General features: G+C 46.6%; 1 protein-coding gene across 2 annotated transcripts in view; it reads right to left on the bottom strand.

The window, feature by feature from the left end:
• Window positions 1-19,168, bottom strand: part of LMTK3 (lemur tyrosine kinase 3) — a 239,515-nt gene extending 220,347 nt beyond the window's left edge. For both annotated transcript variants that reach the window (XM_063942786.1, XM_063942787.1), the window contains exons 1-2: window positions 18,757-19,168; window positions 18,331-18,461 (exon numbers count right to left, since the gene is read on the bottom strand). In XM_063942786.1, the coding sequence (XP_063798856.1) occupies window positions 18,331-18,418 (88 nt within the window). In that variant the 5' untranslated portion in view covers window positions 18,419-18,461; window positions 18,757-19,168. The remainder of the gene's footprint in view (window positions 1-18,330; window positions 18,462-18,756) is intronic.
• Window positions 19,169-19,755: the final 587 nt, after the last annotated feature.

Genomic DNA, 19,755 nt, shown 5'->3' with positions numbered 1-19,755 from the left:
TGCTCTCCAGCCTCTCAGGCTGGCCTCCGTGGTCACCAGCACCCAATCCTGAATGCCGAATCTGCGGCCCTCTAGAAGATGAGCACTCTGTAATCACCACAGGAGAGACACCCTTGTCCTTTGATATAGGGTTATCCGCTGATGCATCTGAAGATGCGATCCGGACCATTTGTCCAGCAGATCCCACTGAAGAGTTCTTGCGTGAAATCTGCCGAATGGAATCGCTTCGTAATAAGCCACCATTTTTACCAGGACTCTTGTGCAATGATGCACTGACACTTTTCCTGGTTTTAGGAGGATCCCGATTAGCTCGGATAACTCCCTGGCTTTCTCCTCTGGGAGAAACACCTTTTTCTGGACTGTGTCCAGAATCATCCCTAGGACCAGCAGACGTGTCGTCGGAACAACTGCGGTTTTGGAATATTTAGAATCCACCCGTGTTGTCGTAGAACTACTTGAGATAGTGCTACTCCGACCTCCAACTGTTCTCTGGACCTTGTTCTTATCAGGAAGTCGTCCATTTTCTTTGAAGACGAATCCTCATTTCGGTCATTACCTTGGTAAGGACCCGGGGTGCCTTGGACAATCCAACGGCATCGTCTGAAACTGATAGTGACAGTTCTGTACCACGAACCTGAGGTACCCTCGGTGAGAAAGGCAACTTTTTAGGACATGGAGGTAAGCATCCCTGATGTCCCGGGACACCATATAGTCCCCTTCTTCCCGGTTCGCTATCACGGCTCTGAGTGACTCCATCTGGATTTGAACTTTTGTAAGTGTTCAAATATTTCAGATTTAGAATAGGTCTCACCTAGCCTTCTGGCTTCAGTACCACCATATAATGTGGAATAATACCCCTTTCCTTGTTGTAGGAGGGGTACTTTGATTATCACCTGCTGGGAATACAGCTTGTGAATTGTTTTCAATACTGCCTCCCTGTCGGAGGGAGACATTGGTACAGCAGACTACAGGAACCTGCGAGGGGGAAACGTCTCGACATTCCAATCTGTACCCCTTGGATACTACTTGTAGGATCCAGGGGTCCTGTACGGTCCCAGCGTCATGCTGAGAACTTGGTAGAAGCGTTGGAGGGCTTCTGTTCCTGGGAATGGGCTGCCTGCTGCAGTCTTCTTCCCTTTCCTCTATCCCTGGGCAGATATGACTCTTATAGGGACGAAAGGACTGAGGCTGAAAAGACGGTGTCTTTTTCTGCAGAGATGTGACTTAGGGTAAAAAACGGTGGATTTTCCAGCAGTTGCCGTGACCACCAGGTCCCATGGACCGACCCCAAATAACTCCTCCCCTTTATACGGCAATACATCTTTGTGCCGTTTGGAATCTGCATCACTTGACCACTGTCGTGTCCATAAACATCTTCTTGCAGATATGGACATCGCATTTACTCTTGATGCCAGAGTGCAAATATCCCTCTGCGCATCTCGCATATATAGAAATGCATCCTTTAAATGCTCTATAGTCAATAAAATACTGTCCCTGTCAAGGGTATCAATATTTTTAGTCAGGGAATCCGACCAAGCCACCTCAGCTCTGCACATCCAGGCTGAGGCGATCGCTGGTCGCAGTATAACACCAGCATGTGTGTGTATACTTTTTAGGATATTTTCCAGCCTCCTATCAGCTGGCTCCTTAAGTACGGCCCTATCTGTAGATGGTACCGCCACTTGTTCTGATAAGCATGTGAGCGCCTTATCCACCCTAAGGGGTGTTTCCCAACGCGCCCTAACTTCTGGCGGGAAAGGGTATACCGCCAATAATTTTCTATCGGGGGAAACCCACGCATCATCACACACTTCATTTAATTTATCTGATTCAGGAAAAACTACAGGTAGTTTTTTCACATCCCACATAATACCCTTTTTTGTGGTACTTGGAGTATCAGAAATATGTAACACCTCCTTCATTGCCCTTAACGTGTGGCCCTAAAGGAAAATACGTTTGTTTCTTCACCGTCGACACTGAAATCAGTGTCCGTGTCTGGGTCTGTGTCGACCGACTGAGGTAAATGGGCGTTTTACAGCCCCTGACAGTGTTTGAGACGCCTGGGCAGGTACTATTTGTTCGCCGGCCGTCTCATGTCGTCAACCGGCTTGCAGCGTGTTGACATTATCACGTAATTCCATAAATAAGCCATCCATTCCGGTGTCGACTCCCTAGAGAGTGACATCACCATTACAGGCAATTTGCTCCGCCTCCTCACCAACATTTTCCTCATACATGTCGACACACACGTACCGACATACAGCACACACATAGGGAATGCTCTGATAGAGGACAGGACCCACTAGCCCTTTGGGGAGACAGAGGGAGAGTTTGCCAGCACACACCAAAATGCTATAATTATATAGGGACAACCTTTATATAAGTGTTCCTCCCTTATAGCATTTAATATATATTCATATCGCCAAATCAGTGCCCCCCCTCTCTGTTTTAACCCTGTTTCTGTAGTGCAGTGCAGGGGAGAGCATGGGAGCCTTCCCACCAGCATTTCTGTGAGGGAAAATGGCGCTGTGTGCTGAGGAGAATAGGCCCCGCCCCCTTTTCGGCGGGCTTCTTCTCCGGAGTTTGTGATATCTGGCAGGGGTTAAATACATCCATATAGCCTCAAGGGCTATATGTGATGTATTTTTCGCCATACAGGTATTATACATTGCTGCCCAGGGCGCCCCCCCCCCCGCGCCCTGCACCCTCCACCGCTGTGTGAAGTGTGCTGACAACAATGGCGCACAGCTGCAGTGCTGTGCGCTACCTGATGAAGACTGAAAGTCTTCTGCCGCCTGGTTCCGGACCTCTTCAATCTTCAGCATCTGCAAGGGGGGTCGGCGGCGCGGCTCCGGGACGAACCCCAGGGCGAGACCTGTGTTCCGACTCCCTCTGGAGCTAATGGTGTCCAGTAGCCTAAGAAGCCAATCCATCCTGCACGCAGGTGAGTTCACTTCTCTCCCCTAAGTCCCTCGATGCAGTGAGCCTGTTGCCAGCAGGACTCACTGAAAATAAAGAACCTAAAAACTTTTTCTAAGCAACTCTTTAAGAGAGCCACCTAGATTGCACCCTGCTCGGACGGGCACAAAAACCTAACTGAGGCTTGGAGGAGGGTCATAGGGGGAGGAGCCAGTACACACCATGTGATCCTAAAAGCTTGCTTTTGTGCCCTGTCTCCTGCGGAGCCGCTATTCCCCATGGTCCTGACGGAGTCCCCAGCATCCACTAGGACGTTAGAGAAATGAGCGACGTCACTCATTTTATCGGCAAGTGTGTACGGACCTTTAGGGTTATATTTAATATTATTTATTAAACATAATTTGAAGGAAATTATCAGTTTTCAGGGGATACCAGGAAAATGTAAGCATCTGGATGTATGAAGGAGTTTCGGCAGCAGATATGTTTGAATTCTGCTCCAGTTCCCCCATTTTTGTTTCCAATAGTTATGGGGGCAGCTATATTGTAAAAATAGGATTTTAATTACCTACCGGTAAATCCTTTTCTCGTAGTCCGTAGAGGATACTGGGATTCCATTTAGTACCATAGGGTATAGACGGGTCCACTAGGAGCCATGGGCACTTTAAGAATTTGATAGTGTGGGCTGGCTCCTCCCTTGATGCCCCTCCTACCAGACTCAGTCTAGGAAACTGTGCCCGAGGAGACGGACATACTTTGAGAGAAGGATAGATAAAAATAGTGGTGAGATTCCTAACCAGCACACACAAACAGAAGAAAGCCATGCTAACCAAACTTTAAACAGGAACAGCAACAGCTGAACCAACACAACACTTAACCAAGTAACAGTGCAGGAAGAACAAAGCAACGGGCGGGCGCCCAATATCCTCTACGGACTACCAGAAAAGGATTTACCGATAGGTAATTAAAATCCTATTTTCTCTTACGTCATAAAGGATACTGGGGTTCCATATAGTACCATGGGGTTGTACCAAAGCTCCCAAACCGTGTGGGAGAGTGCTGAGGTTCCTGCAGAACTGATTGACCAAACTGAAGGTCCTCAGAGGCCAAAATATTGAACTTGTAGAACTTAGCAAATGTGTTCAAACCAGACCAAGTAGCTGCTCGGCAGAGCTGTAAGGCCGAGACACCCCGAGCAGCCGCCCAGGAAGAACCCACCGACCTAGTAGAGTGGGCCTGTACAGATTTTGGAACCGGCAAGCCTGCCGTGGAATAAGCATGCTGGATAGTGAGCCTGATCCAGCGTGCAATGGACTGCTTGGAAGCAGGACACCCAATTTTATGGGGATCATAAAGAACAAGCAGCGAGTCCGATTTTCTGTGACGAGTTTTACATACACCTTCAAAGCCCTCACAACATCCAAAGACTTTGAAGTAGCAAAGGTGTCGGTGACAACCGGAACCACAATAGGTTGGTTGATGTAAAACACCGACACCACTTTAGGAAGAAATTGCTGACGAGTAATGAATTCAGCTCTGTCCTCATGGAAAATGAAATAGGGGCTTTTGTGAGACAAAGCCCCCAGCTCCGACACACGTCTTGCTGAAGCCAAGGCCAACAGTGCGATGGTCTTCCACGTAAGACATTTTACGTCCACCTCCTGTAAAGGTTCAAATTGAACTGCAGCACCAAATTGAGATCCCAAGGTGCCGTCGGAGGTTGGATGAGCAGAACACCTTTCAAAAACATCTGGACCTCAGGGAAAGAAGCCAATTATTTTTGAAAGAAAATGGGCAAGGCCGAAATCTGGACTTTTATGGAGCCCAGACGTAGGCCCACATCCACACCTGCCTGCAGGAAAAGCAGGAAACATCCCAGGTGAAATTGCACCGCAGAATTAGTTCTGCTCTCACACCAAGAGACGTATTTCTTCCAAATACGGTGGTAATGTTTAGACGTTGCCCCCTTCCTGGCTTGGATCATAGTTGGGATAACTTTGTTAGGGCTCCCTCTTCTGGCTAGAATCAGCTGTTCAACTTCCATGCCATCAAACGTAGCCGCAGTAAGTCCTGATAGACGAACGGGCCCTGTTGCAGAAGATCCTCGCAAAGAGGTAGAGGCCACGGGTCTTCGAGGAGCATCTCCAGAAGGTCCGCGTACAAGGCCCTTCTTGGCCAGTCCGGAGCAATGAGGATTGCTTGAATCTTTTCCATTTTAATTCTCTTGAGAATTCTTCGGATCAGAGGAAGTGGAGGAAACACGTACACCATCTGATAGACACATGGAGTCGTCAGAGCATCTACCACCACTGCCTGTGGGCCTCTCAAACTGGAACAATACCACTTGAGCTTCTTGTTGAGACGAGAGGCTATCATGTTGATTTGTGGATATCCCCCCCGACGTGTCAAGCACCTGAACACTTTCGGGTGAAGGCCCCACTCCCCCAGGTGCAGGTTATGTCTGCAGAGGAAGTCTGCTTCCCTGTTGTCTACTCCCGGAATGAAGACCGCTGACAATGCCACAGTGCTTTTTTCTGCCCAGAGGAGAATTCTTGACACCTCTGACGACATTGCTGCTCTGCTTTTCGTTCCGCCCTGCCGGTTTATGTACGTCACTGCCGTTACATTGTCCGACTGGACTTGAATGGCCTGATCCTGAAGAAGATAAGAGGCCTGCAGAAGGGTGGTGTATATGGCCCTTAGTTCCAGAATGTTGATTGGAAGGACAACTTCCTGACTTGACCATCTTCCTTGAAACTGCACCCCCTGGGTGACTGCTCCCCAACCTCGGAGGCTTGCGTCCGTGGTTAACAGGATCCAGTCCTGAATTCCGAACCTCCGACCCTCGACGACGTGAGAGGTCTGTAGCCACCACAGAAGGGAGATCCTGGCTTTTGACGACAGACAAATCCTCTGGTGCATGTGAAGATGCAATCCGGACCATTTGTCCAACAGATCGAGCTGGAAGGGTCTTGCGTGAACCTTCCGTATTGAAGCGCCTCGTAAGAGGCCACCATTTTCCCCAGAATGCGAATACATAGATGCACCGATATCCGGGTTGGCTTCAGGACATCCCGAACCATCGACTGGATTACCAATGCCTTTTCCAACGGAAGGAACACTTGCTGCGACTCCGTGTCCAGTATCATTCCCAGGAATGGGAGCCTCCGTGTCGGCTCTAGGTGAGATTTCGGAAGGTTCAGAATTCACCCGTGATCCTGGAGAAGTTTGGTTGAGAGGCCAATCTCCCTGGACGGCGCCTTTATCAGAAGATCGTCCAGGTTTGGAATTATGTTCACTCCCTGCTTGTGGAGTATAAACATCATCTCAGCCATCACTTTGGTGAACACCCTCAGTGCCATGGAGAGACCAAATGGCAGGGCCGGGAACTGGTAGTGACAGTCCTGCAGTGCAATCCGTAGATAAGCCTGATGAAGCGGCCAGATCGGAATGTGAAGGTACGCATCCTTGATATCGAGAGACACAAGGAATTCCCCTTCCTCCAGACCTGAGATCACCGCTCTCAGAGACTCCATCTTGAACTTGAACACTCTTAAGAACGGGTTCAAGGACTTGAGGTTCAAAATTGGTTGTACTGAACCGTCCAGTTTCGGTACTACAAACAAGTTGGAATAGTACCCCTCGTTGTGTAGATGAGGTGGAATTGGAACAATGACCTGAGTCTGTACCAGTTTTTGGATGGCCTACTGTAAAGTTATACTTGCCTCTTGTGAAGATGGTAAGCCTGATTTGAAGAACCTGTGAGGTGGGAGCTCTTAGAACTCCAGTATGTAGCCCTGGGAAATAAGATCTATTACCCAGGGATCCCGACACGAACTTGACCAGATGTGACTGAAGAATTGTAGTCGTGCTCCCACCTGACAGACCTCCAGGCCTTGCGGTCCACCGTCATGCTAAAGGCTTTGAGGAAGCAGAGCCTGAGCTCTGTTCCTGAGCACCTGCAGTTGCTGGTTTGCGTGGTTTACCTCTTGCGCCTCTGGAGGCCGTAGAAGCACCTCTGGATTTTCTATTAAACTTGGCTGTCCGAAAGGACTGTAAATTTGAAGATGAATAAGCTTTCCTGGCTGGGGGAGCTGCGGAAGGAAGATACGTAGACTTACCCGCAGTAGCTTTGGAGATCCATTTGTCTAGTTGGTCTCAAAACACGGCCTCTACTGTGAATGGTAGCCCTTCCACGCCTTTCCTGGAGTCCGCATCAGCAGTCCACTGGCGTAGCCACAAGTCCCTACTTGCTGACACTGCCATAGTGGTGGTGCGTGCATTAAGCAAACCAATCTCTTTTATGGCTTCCACCATAAAGTCCTGTATATGCTGCAGGAGTAAAACAACATCCCCCCTTGACAAGGAATCTAACCCCTCAATTAGGTTACCTGACCATTTAGCAATGGCTTTTTTGATCCACGCACATGCAATAGTGGGTCTCTGGGCCACCCCAGCAGCTGTGTACAATGATTTGAGTGTAGTCTCAATTTTACGATCAGCCGTATCTTTTAGGGAGGCTGCACCAGGGACAGGCAATACAATTTTTACGTGACAGCCTAGAGACTGATGCGTCCACTATCGGTCGATTTTCCCATTTTTTCCTATCCTCCACAGGAAAATGAAAAGATGAGAGCAACCTTTTAGGGATTTGGAATTTATCAGGATTAACCCACGGTTCTTCAAACAGGGTATTCAATTCCTTTGACGCAGGGAAAGTGACTGAGGACTTCTTTTTTACATTAAAATAAGATTCCTCACATTCCTTATCAGGAATTTGCAGAATATATCTGATAGCCTCTATAAGAGCCTCTATTCCCTGTGACAGAGTAGCAGCCCCCCCTCCAAGTCCACCTCACCCTCCTCCATGTCTGACCCGTCATCATTCCCTTAATGGAATTAACCCCTTCCTGTTCAGCCCCGCTATTCTGGGAAGGTGCACTGCCCTGAACACCCAGTAGTGAGCCCCCTGGTTAAGAGGAACACTCCGCTGTACAAGAAACACACTCTTTGCCTGACATAATGTAAATGTGACAACACACACACACACACACACACACACACACACACACACACACACACATACGAAAAGGTTAAGCACAGTGAACCCACAAAGAGCCCTTCAGGGAGACACAGAGTAATTTGGAGTCAGCCCCCACCGCGCCCTTATCGCTAATGCCAAGCTTAGCCGGGTCGCAGACTAAGTACCCTGATAGGGGACTTAGTACACTAATAATCGCTCCCCCCCTGCTATGACCCCCTTGAACCACTGAGGTAATATCGAGTCACACCGGAGGAGAGTGCGTCTCTGTCCGTCAGCGTCTGTGTCCACTGCAGAGGGAAAATGGTGCTGGTGAGCTGCTGGATCCTGTCATAGGGAAGCCCCGCTACTTCAATGGTGCGCAGTCTTCCTGTTTTTTTTATACTGGCTGAGGTAATCCGTTGCTTAAAATGGAGCGAAAACCGTTTTAAGGCTGTTTTTGCCAGTGTGGGTACTGTGCAGTGGCAAACGCAGGATTTGCATGGGGGGGTTTCCAGAACTGGGCGGAGCCAATCACGGGGGTGGGGACTGAGGTGACCCAGTATATGCTGGGTCCGTAAAACTAGTGTGTCTGTGTGTGTGTGTGTGTGTGTGTGTGTGTGTGTGTGTGTGTGTGTGTGTGTGTATATATATATATATATCTAAAACATATATATATATACATATATCTACACACACATATATATATATATATATACATACACACACACATACATATACACGGGTGGTCTTCAGTATGCCGGCGGTCGGGCTCCCGGCGACCAGCATACCGGCGCCGGGAGCCTGACCGCCGGCATACCGACACTTATTCTCCCTCGTGGGGGTCCACGACCCCCCTGGAGGGAGAATAGAATAGTGTGGCGCGCGTAGCGTGGCGAGCGCAGCGAGCCCGCAAGGGGCTCATTTGCGCTCGCCACACTGTTGGTAAGCTGGCGGCCGGCCTCCCGGCACCGGTATGCTGGTCGCCGGGAGGCCAGCCGCCGGGAGATCGTAGTGAACCCATATACACATATACATAGCATATTAAACATGCATACATATATATATATATATACACACACATACAGTACACATATATATACACATGTATATATATATATATATATATCATATGTGTGTGTGTGTTTATATGTATGTATGTATGTATATACATGTGTATATATGTAGGCACATGGATATATATGTACTATAATTAAAATAAAGTAAACTTTTATTGCACTTGCAAGTGCCACCAGGAAGACAGCAGACTGCAGAGGACGCTAGACAGTCATTAATAATACTCATGCAGCTAAAAAAAAAAAAAAAAAAAAATTTTTTTTTTTTTTTTTTTGTGGAGGGGGGTTTCTGGGTACTCGGAAACCCCCCCTGGGTGCGCCACTGGTACTGTGTACAGTGTACTGAGATGCAGCTGTGTACTGTGTCTGGAGATGCATTCCGCCCCGGTTAGAAGCCGTGCGTCTCCGTACCCTCATGCCGCCATAATGGCCGGTGACTTGCTAGTCGGGACGCCAGCTTAGTACTCATCACTCTTCTTTCTTCTGGCTCTGTTAGGGGTGGCGGCATGGTACGGGAATGTACGCTCGCCGTGGTGGGGCTTGTGAATAGTTCCCTCAGGAGCTCAGTGTCCTGTGAGCGGGGAACGGGACCATTAACCCTTTGGAAGGTTGGGCCGTTTCCCCCCTAAGTCCCAGGAAGCAGACAGGCTGGTGCTAACCAGCCCTGCCGGAAAATAACAAACATATAAAATAAATGCAGAAAACTCTTCAGGAGCTTCCATAAGCTTCAATGACCGGCTCCTCCGGGCACATTTTCTAAACTGAGTCTGGTAGGAGGGGCATAGAGGGAGGAGCCAGACCACACTATCAAATTCTTAAAGTGCCCATGGCTTCTAGTGGACCGTCTATACCCCATGGTACTAAATGGAACCCCAGTATCCTCTAGGACATAAGAAAAATGTACCAAGCAAGCTTCAGAGTACACCATCTTTAAACAGCATTAGCCAGAGTACACCATCTTTAAACAGCATTTACATATTGTAAAATTTACTGGGCAAGGGATCCATAGAATTCCTTCCTGGAAATGGCTGCTCACTACCCTGAATGTCCCACATCGATCAATATTTTACACATCGCAGGTATTCCTGTCCCTGGCTGTGTCTCTAATCAGTGATGGATTTTAGATAGGCAGACCCCCCACCATCAGTGAGTCCCCAGGGATTGCAGTGGCTTCCTATTGCAAGCACTACATGCTAATCCAGTGGTTTCCAAACTTTTTTGAATCACGGCGCCCTAGAATATCAGAATCTTTTTCACGGCACCCCTAGGCCAAAAATTTCTTATTGAGAAATTTAGAAAGAAATATTACATTAAGTAGATCGCGTTTATATGTCATCCTTAGGGTCAGTTGTGTGGTGAGGGACAAGATTTGCTTCTGTTTGGCCACATATTTTATGACTGGCAGCCACCAGCACTGGTTTTGCCTATTATATTGACCATGAATTATTTGAATTGGTCCTGGACCACCAACCCAGGGCACCCCTGCAAGTGTCCCGAGGCACCCCAGGGAGCCACGGCACACAGTTTGGGAACCTCTGTGCTAATCACATGTTGGACTGTGATCGGCAAATAGGGATTCCAATGGGAAGCCTTTTTCCAGCTCTAGTGAGCTCCTAGGACTGCAGCCGATGCAGTCCATAGAAGCTGCTGGGGAGAAGATGGTTGTGGGTGTGCATGCCACTGTGGGTTTTTCTTCTTCTCCGACACTGAACGCCATTTTTATTTTATTCCCCCTTCCCTTACAGTGCTACAGTGCGGTGGGCAGCAATACCGCAGGTGCGGACAGATCCTCAGGAGTTGCGGGCAGCTCCCCTGAACACGGCAGGTACAGTAAAACCCAATAATTAATAAATATGACCCAAATGATATACTGTAGTATAAAAAACAATGAAAGTAGATGAAAAGGCCTTTCTTATTAGCAAGTCAGACTTGTAGTCCGTTTCCTGTTTTTGCACTGTGCATGCTCTGCAGCACACAAACACGAATACAGTTGTACGATTCTCAGACACTTCTCTATTTACTACTCAGCTGGCATAACTGAGCTCTAACTGGATTTTTCTCTTGTAGGCTAAGTTCAGAGAGGGTGCTGTTTGTCCACAGAATTGAAACATTGCGGAGCTGTGCAAATAGTCACAGGTTCGTAAGGAGGGCAGTGTAGCCAGTGTAGGATGCCGTGGGGGCGGTACCAGCCATACTCACCATATACTGCAACCCGTGCCCTGCTCTGGCTCAGGGTTCCCGCACGGTGTGGGGAGAGACATTATGTCTTCACCCACAGTGCTGTGCGATATGTTCTGCCATCTGTTCTCAGGGCCGTTTCTTGGGGCAGGCGAGCAGTGCAACCGCACTGGGCGCCTGCCGCGGCACTAACTGTGGCTCCCTGCTTCCCCCTCCTATTTCTCCCTGAGTAACCCGCTAAGGGGGCGGAGTTTCATGGATTGACGCGGTTGCGTCGTTACGTCACGACGCAACCCCGTCACTCCGCGAAACTCCCCCCCCCCCCCCCCCCCGAGCGGAGTACAGAGGGGGATCCAAGTTGGGAAGAGGGAAAGGCCGGCGTGAGGAGCAACTGGTGAGGCGGGCCGAAGAGCAGTAATCGCCTCTGTAAGTATTCTCTCTCTCTCTCTCTCTCTCTCTCTCTCTCTCTCTCTCAATGTGTAAAATGGGGACACCTGCCGTAATGTGTGAAATGGGGACTCTTGCCTGCCGTAGTGTGGGGATTTAATGTATCAGGGGCATTGCGGTGTGTGGCATAATATGGTGCAGGGGGCATTACTATGTGGCGCTTAATATGGTAGAATTTTTATTTCCTGTGGTGGTCGTGATCTGTTGGAGCAGGGTCAAAACTGGATTGTGAGGTTGTCTTTTCAGACGAGGCCATGCCCATTTAGATGAGGCCATGCCCCCTTGCCGGGTGCGCGCGCAAGTTTTTTTTAAAAATCTGTGTGTGTGTGTGTGTGTGTGTGCATTTTTTTAATGTCATGGGGGGGCGCATTTTTAAATCTCGCACTGGGAGCCAAATTGGCTAGAAACGGCCCTGTCTGTTCTGTCTCTGGGATGCTCCAAGTAGCAGGCTAGTGGACTGTAGAAGGTGCGCCCTCCCTCCCACACACCCTGAGGGGTTCTTAGTTATGACGGCTTTAGCGTTGTTCAGGGGGTGGGTGTAACACAGGGTGCAGAGGATCCCTGTTATGGGGCTACATAGTCATACGTATGCTTTCAGACACACCATTTGCACCAAGGATATTGCTGTGCAGGAGCACACTGACAATGATGGAAAACTATAAAAACCAAGTTGATTGGGCAGTCCATCCATAGGGACTCTGCATATGGGTGAATCTACACATTTCGTTTTGTACACACCATGTGTGAGCGATAATGGCTGGCGTGTTCAACTGTGCAGTGGCCCGTAACTGCGGTTTAAGGGGATAATTTAGGTCACATAACTAAGCGATGCGGCCGCAATATCCCCATTTCAGGCACCACCGCACACGCATTGGCTGTGAATGCCTCTACCTGATTGACAGATAGAGGCGTTTGCGGGGTGGGCGGTGATGGACCGTTGTGTGGGGGGGGTGAGACGGGGAAAACAGGAGCGAGTCAGCTGCATTTTTGGGGTGGCTGCGTGACGTCACACGCAGCCGCTCCAATGGAAAAAAACGGCAGCGGGCCGTCTGCCTTTGCAGCCGGGCTGCAAAGGCAGGGGGTCGTCCACAGTTGCAATGACCAGAACTAAATTGCAGTCTCAGCTGCTGGGCGGCCTGGTCAGTGTAATGGGCGGTCCCCAGCATGCGAAAGAATGGATTGCAGATTCTGCTTTTTAGCAGAATCTGCAATCCAACCTGAATAACCCCCTAAACATAGCATTTACTCCACAATCTCCATACAACTCTGAGGAAGAGCAGCACTGTCATTCTGATAAATGCACTTACTAGAAAGGAGGAGAGGGACTGTAGAAAACAAGACCCACAACTACAGTTGCAAGTAATGTTTGATGCTTTAAAACTATGGGGGTAATTCAGACCTGATCGCTGGGTAGTGATTTTTGCTGTCCTGTGGTCAGATAGTCTCCGCCTACAGGGGGAGGGTATTTGAGCTGTGCAAGTGTACGAACGCATGTGTAGCAGAGCTGTACAAACTGATTTTGTGCAGTCTCTGCGCAGCCCACGACTTACTCAGCCACTGCGATCAATTCAGCCTGTCCGGGACCGGATTTGACGCCAGACACCCTCCCTTAAAACGCTTGGACATGCCTGCATTTTTCCAGACACTCCCTGAAAATGGTCAGTTGACACCTACAAACGCCCTCTTCCTGTCAATCTCCTTGCGATCGCCCATGTGATCGCTTTTTCGCACCATCCCATGATATGCACCAATGCCCGGTGCAGTCGTCTGACACGTCTGCGCATTGCGGTGCATACACATGCGCAGTTTGGCCCTGATCGCAGGCTGTGAGTAAACGCAGCCTAGAAATCAGGTCTGAATTATCCCCTATATGCACAGCAATACTCTAATAAATAATATTTACTCAACATGGTTAGCAAAACGCTAAATCAGCATACCAAGAAAATGTGGAATGACATGCCAGTTCTTAATATGTGTCCTTATAAATTAACTCAAAACTTGAAAGCAGTACAGGTTTAATGTTCATCTATGAGACATCTATTCATGAAGATGAATCACATTTCTTCAGGACAAAATAAACAATTTAACGACGCCCATAGAACGGTGAGCCTGCTGGATTACACCGCGACAATCCCCGGACACTCTTATTTTGGTAATAACATGGCTGGATTTGTACTATTCAATTTAAGAAAAAGTACTCCACCTATAATTATGAAAGCAAAAATATAGTATTTTATTGTACATTAGTTCTACAATTGCATTATTTATCATTACACTTTATTTATAGGGCGCCACAAGTGGTCCCGTGTAGCGCTCTAAAGAAGGCAAAACAAAAAGACTGCGCAGGGTAAAACAGTAAAGAATAACTCACGGTGCCACGGCACCCAGTTTGGGAATCACTGCCTTAGCCATCAAGTAGGATGGTACTTGCCATATAGGCAAATTCAGAGGTAAGCGATGTGTGGTGAACAACATAATAGTGGATTATAGATATTTATTTATATATTTATTGTTATCTAGTTATGTTGGCTATCTTGCGCTATAAAAACACTTTTTTTCTCCCAGTATATATTGTACAGTATATGGCATTTTGAGCATGTGGGGTGTTCAGTTACAAGATTAGGGTTCATTCAGCCTAATCAGTGGTTCCCAAACTTTTTTGAATCACGGCGTCCTAGAGTATCAGAAAAAAAAAGTTTTACGGCACCCCTAAGCTAAAAGTTTCTTATTGAGAAGGTCAGATAAAATATTAAATTAAGTAGATTGTATTTACATGTCATCCTTAGGGTCAGTTATGTGGTGAGGGACAGGATTCACATCTGTTTGTCCACATATTTTATTATTGGAAGCCACAAGTACTGGTTTTGCCTATTACATTGACAGTAAATAATTTGATTTGGTCCTGAACCACCAACCCAGGGCAGCCTTACAAGTGCTCCGAGGCACCCCAAGGTACCACAGCACCCACTTTGAGAACCATTGGCCTAATGCGCCCTACACAGAGCCGGATTAAGGCTTCGGGGGGCCCGGGGTACTTAAAACAAGGGGGCCCTAAGGTCTAAAATTAAAATCAGAATATATATATATATATATATATATATAAACAAAAACAATAACCAATTGCGCTTGGTATAACTTTAAAACACTCAGATTTTAGTATTTCCAGTAGCTGTTCTTCCACGGTGTGGATTCTTATAACTGGTATCACCTGCAAGTATACCCTCACACCAGAGAACACACCCGAACAAAAAGACGGCCAGAATGGCCTAAATTAGATATGATACCAATTTGTTTTTATTAAAAAACATATAGAATTCCATAAATTCATATGAACATTTTTTTTACAGATAAAAGGTTCCATACATTCATATAAACATTCTTAAAAGAAAAACATCCAGATACAGTCAATAGGTTTTCTGTTCAAGCCTTTAAAGAACACCCTCACCCTTATAGGTGTATATTCTGTAGGGTGTATTAATGAACTAGATAAGAGACCGTAACGGATTCGGGTCGAATCCGTTACGGTCTCTTATCTAGTTCAGTATTTGCTGGCGTATAAGACTACTTTTTTGCCCTGAAAAACATGCCTCCAAGTGGGGGGGTCGTCTTATACGCCGGGTGCACTTCAGTTGGGATAGACATAGCTGCCATAGTGGCCTTCCGATACTCGCCCGGTGCCCATAGTGGCCTCCCGATGCCCGCCCACCTCATTCTACTCACCATCCAGTATCGCGCGATATCCAGTGCGGCCGCGGCGGGTCACTGGTGCCAATTACAGGGAGATGCAGGGACTGGCCGGAGGCGCTGCAGTCGCGTTGTGGCCGTACAATGGTGACAATGACAGGTACTGTAATGGCACTAATACTAATACTAATGGCACTCATGTGAAACCGGTAACACTAAATGCACACAGGGGTATACTTTTATACATTTTACAACTTTCTCCTCGCCCCCTCCCCCCTTCTTATGCATACCTTGATAAATACTCCCTATCCAAATCTCTTATCAGGTCATAAACAGTATGTCACAAATCTGATGTTCTTTTACGTTTTATTTGGTGTGTGGAAGGGGGTAGTCTTATACGGCGAGTATATAACAAACTCTATATTTTGAGTGGACATGTTGGGGGTCGTCTTATACGCCCAGTCGTCTTATACGCCGGCAAATACGGTATATGTAAATGACACACACTGTAAAATTTGAACTAGGGGAGGATCGGGTAGCTTGGATATATTATATTCTGCGTATTATATATATATATATATATACACACACAAACTGTTCACCCGGCACTCAATACTGTATACAGGTATTTTCTTGCTGCGGTGCCCTCCGTGGGTAGACGGCCCTATCCTTTATAGAACACAAATCCGGCGGCACTCAAGCAGACTATTACAACCAGTTATGCAAAAGGCTTGCAAATAACTGCAAATAATTGCTGCTTGTAAAACGCTTTGTCCCTGACGACGGGGTGTTACCCCGAAACGCCGTAGGATGAATTAAACAGATACCTTTTGCATAACTGGTTGTAATAGTCTGCTTGAGTGCCGCCGGATTTGTGTTCTATATATATATATATATATATATATACATACATACACACACACACAGATATATGAACATACATATATACATACTGTATATTAACAAACAAATGCATATATATATATATATATATATATATATATATGTATATACATACATATACACATATAGGAACATGGGGCCTAATTCTGAGTTGATCGCAGAATCAAATTTGTTAGCAGTTGGGCAAAACCATGTGCACTGCAGGGGGGACAGATATAACATGTGCAGAGAGAGTTAGATTTGGGTGGGGTGTATTCAAACTGAAATCTAAATTGCAGTGTAAAAATAAAGCAGCCAGTATTTACCCTGCACAGAAACAAAATAACCCACCCAAATCTAACTCTCTCTGCAAATGTTATATCTGCCTCCCCTGCAGTGCACATGGTTTTGCTCAATTGCTAACAAACTTGCTGCTGCGATCAACTCAGAATTACCCCCATTGACTTCACATTTTTCTGACATGAAAAAGAGTTAATGCAGGCTAGCTTACTTTTGCACTGAACACACACTGAACAGGAGGAGAGCTTGTTCCACTCTCCTCCGTCGGGTACAACATCCTCCACCGCCGCCGAGGCTGTGCATGGACGGGATCCCACCTCCTTCTTCCCCTGCAGCCTGCGCTCCAACCAGTCACGGAGCGGCAGGCTGCAGATTCCCTCATCATTGGACAGTGGAGCCGTCGTTCAGCTCAGCTGCCCAGTAAAAGTCTGCAGCGCTGGGGGCGGCTGCTTGACGGCTGTTTGACGGCTGTCAGTGGGCCGGGATGAGCAGGGAGCGCAGATCGGATCAGTGATAGAGATCCGATCTGCGGTGTTCGGCGGCGGTGGGGAGCCCTCTCACAGCGTGGGGCCCAGGGTTACTTATCCCCAGAACCCCCCCTTAATCCGGCTCTGGCCCTACACACTGGGCGATAAAACTAAAAGATCTGGACGATCTCGTTCATTAATCCGTTCATATCTTTCAGTGTGGAGGCAGCAACGATGAAGGATGCGCGGCCCCGCGCTCGTTCATCGTTGCTGCCCCGTCGCTTGTGCATGCAGGCCAATATGGACGATCTCGTCCATATTTGACTGCACTGCTATGGTGCCGGGTGACGGGGGGAGTGAAGAAACTTCACTCCCCCCGTCACTGCGCCCCCTCTCCCCCCAAACCGGGTCACACGTCGGCCGTGTCCGCCGTCGGGCAGCTCGACGACGGATAGTAAATGTGTAGGGCCCTTAAGGCCTGTACCCAAATACAAAAATGTCTATGTACAGCACTGAATACACTGTGAGAATTTTTTTTTATGGTACTTCATATTGTATTGTACACTGTCCACTGTCCTACAGTGTGATATCAATTTCTGCTGATACAAAGTGCAATCACACCCATGTATTCCATAGGGAGCCTTTCAGGTAAACACTTCATTGTGCCTCCGGGATTTACAGTGAGAAGCACAAATGTTACAGCACATTTCATTTTAACACATTTAAAAGCAAACAAGATTTCATTTCATTTTAAAAATCGCCTACACTGATAAGACCTCATTAGTTAACCCTTGAAGGAAGACAATGTTGGTGGCCTACTAGTCAGACATTAAAGAAAGAAAGTTAATGTATAAATAAATTCAATAACCCCCCACTAATAAAATAATAATAATAATAACAACAACAATAAATCAGTAATAATAAAGTACAATACATGACCTTATCACCACACACAGACTTGCGAGGTCTGAGCCTTAGGAACTCACTTTGCACAATGACATCTTGCATATGAAATGGTTAAAATCTAATTACTTATATTTTTGATGGTGCATTGGAAGCTGCAGCCTATCTGGAGAAATGCTTTAGAAAAGCACTTAAAAAAACAGTGAATAAACAAAGGATTTCATAGGTAAAAAATGGTAAAGAATAAATGAATGGCTTATGATGAGATAACTGGGACCCTCTGCACTGGCAGAGGCTAAAATGGGAGAAATGAAAGAATTGGATAAGAAGAAATGTTTGCAGATACTGCAAATAGACATTAGGAGTCCAGGTGAAATAACAGCACATGCAGACGGTACGGTATAGAATGGATTAGAATACGGCACAGGACAAAAGGAGGAGGGGGTGGGTAGCTCACCGCTTTCAGCTGGGGCTGCCAAGGCCTTTTCGGGGTTGAAATACGACATGGAAACCACCAGAAAAAACAGGGGGTCCAGTCTCAGCATCTTAGGAGGACAAAAGCCGTGGTCCTGGAGAGATCAGACTCTGCTATAGCATAAAATAAAAATATAAAATAAAACAGTGTACAATGCACATTATGAATGCAGATAGCATGCAAGCACATCCCCAATACAACATAGGCTAAGATAAAATTCTGTGCTGCCTGCGTAATGAAAATCCCCAGCACTGTAAAGGACACAGCAGAGCAATGCGGTGTATGCGTGGATTTGTTTGTCTGTATAAATTATGTCAGTGTCCCTATTGTGACTGCCTGGAATTATCATCATTGCAAATACAGACATAGAGTAAAAAGGCCATAGAATTAGAATTGTCCCAATCTTACCTGCTTCCCCATTGGTATGATGGCATTGCAGAATGCAGGGCTTTGGGTCTCATGTTAAAAAAACAACCCCCCCAAAAAAACAATACTCCACTTGTCGGAAGGAAAAAAAAAAAAAAAAATAACCACACAAATGATCAAGTATACAAAAAAAAAAAAAAAAAAAACTGTTTTGGAAAACCAGACAGAAAACGTTGCTAGGATGATGTTATTTAGTAGTATTATTTCTGTCTGCTATTAGGTGTACAAAAAATACACACAATAATAGAAACATGGATATAACAATATATGCATGTGTATGTAGTATGACTGCAAAAAGAATAAATAGTTCAAATGATGTGTTAAATAAATATAATGAAGCTGAGATTGGTATTTTTTGCTCTGTATGTTGCAAGGGCCCCCTTCTATGTGATGGATAAGAGATCCTCCTTTTGTCCCGCCTACCTGTCTTTATATATTGAGATAGTGATTGGCTTCCAGCTCTGTCTTTTAAGAGGTCTAGTAAAGGAGATGCTGTAAAGGGGAGGGAGAAGAGTGTCGTCATGGAGACTTTGGTGGCAGCAGCCTCAGCAGCAGCAGCAGCACTAACGGGGAATCTGCAGGAGAAGGGCTGAGGATAATTTGGTAGAAAGGCAGAGCTGACTTAACCTCCATTGTGGGGATGATGGCTGAGATGATTTAAAAGAGCAGAAAAGCAATATGAGTCACGAGGTGCTTTATGTCATTCCCACACCTAGGGTAGTGATAGAGTCCAAAGTGCCTAAGTATCATAAATGACCGTATTAGTCACCTTTATATATTGTTAAGAAGCTGGGATGTCATTACATGATTTTCAATTAAGATGCAATAAATGTACTGTATATAAACAGAAGTACCAAGAAACAATAAAAAAAATAGCAACATCACTGGCAGAAGGAGCTGACAGTCTAAATTGTAATTCAGCATACAGATTGAGCCAATGGCATTTGAAATAAATAATATAGATATTATCCCACTACAACA

Source organism: Pseudophryne corroboree, chromosome 10 (assembly GCF_028390025.1).
Source record: "Pseudophryne corroboree isolate aPseCor3 chromosome 10, aPseCor3.hap2, whole genome shotgun sequence".
NCBI lineage: Eukaryota > Metazoa > Chordata > Amphibia > Anura > Myobatrachidae > Pseudophryne > Pseudophryne corroboree.
The sequence above is the reverse complement of the archived record's forward strand: the minus strand, read 5'-3'. Positions and strand labels throughout refer to the sequence as shown.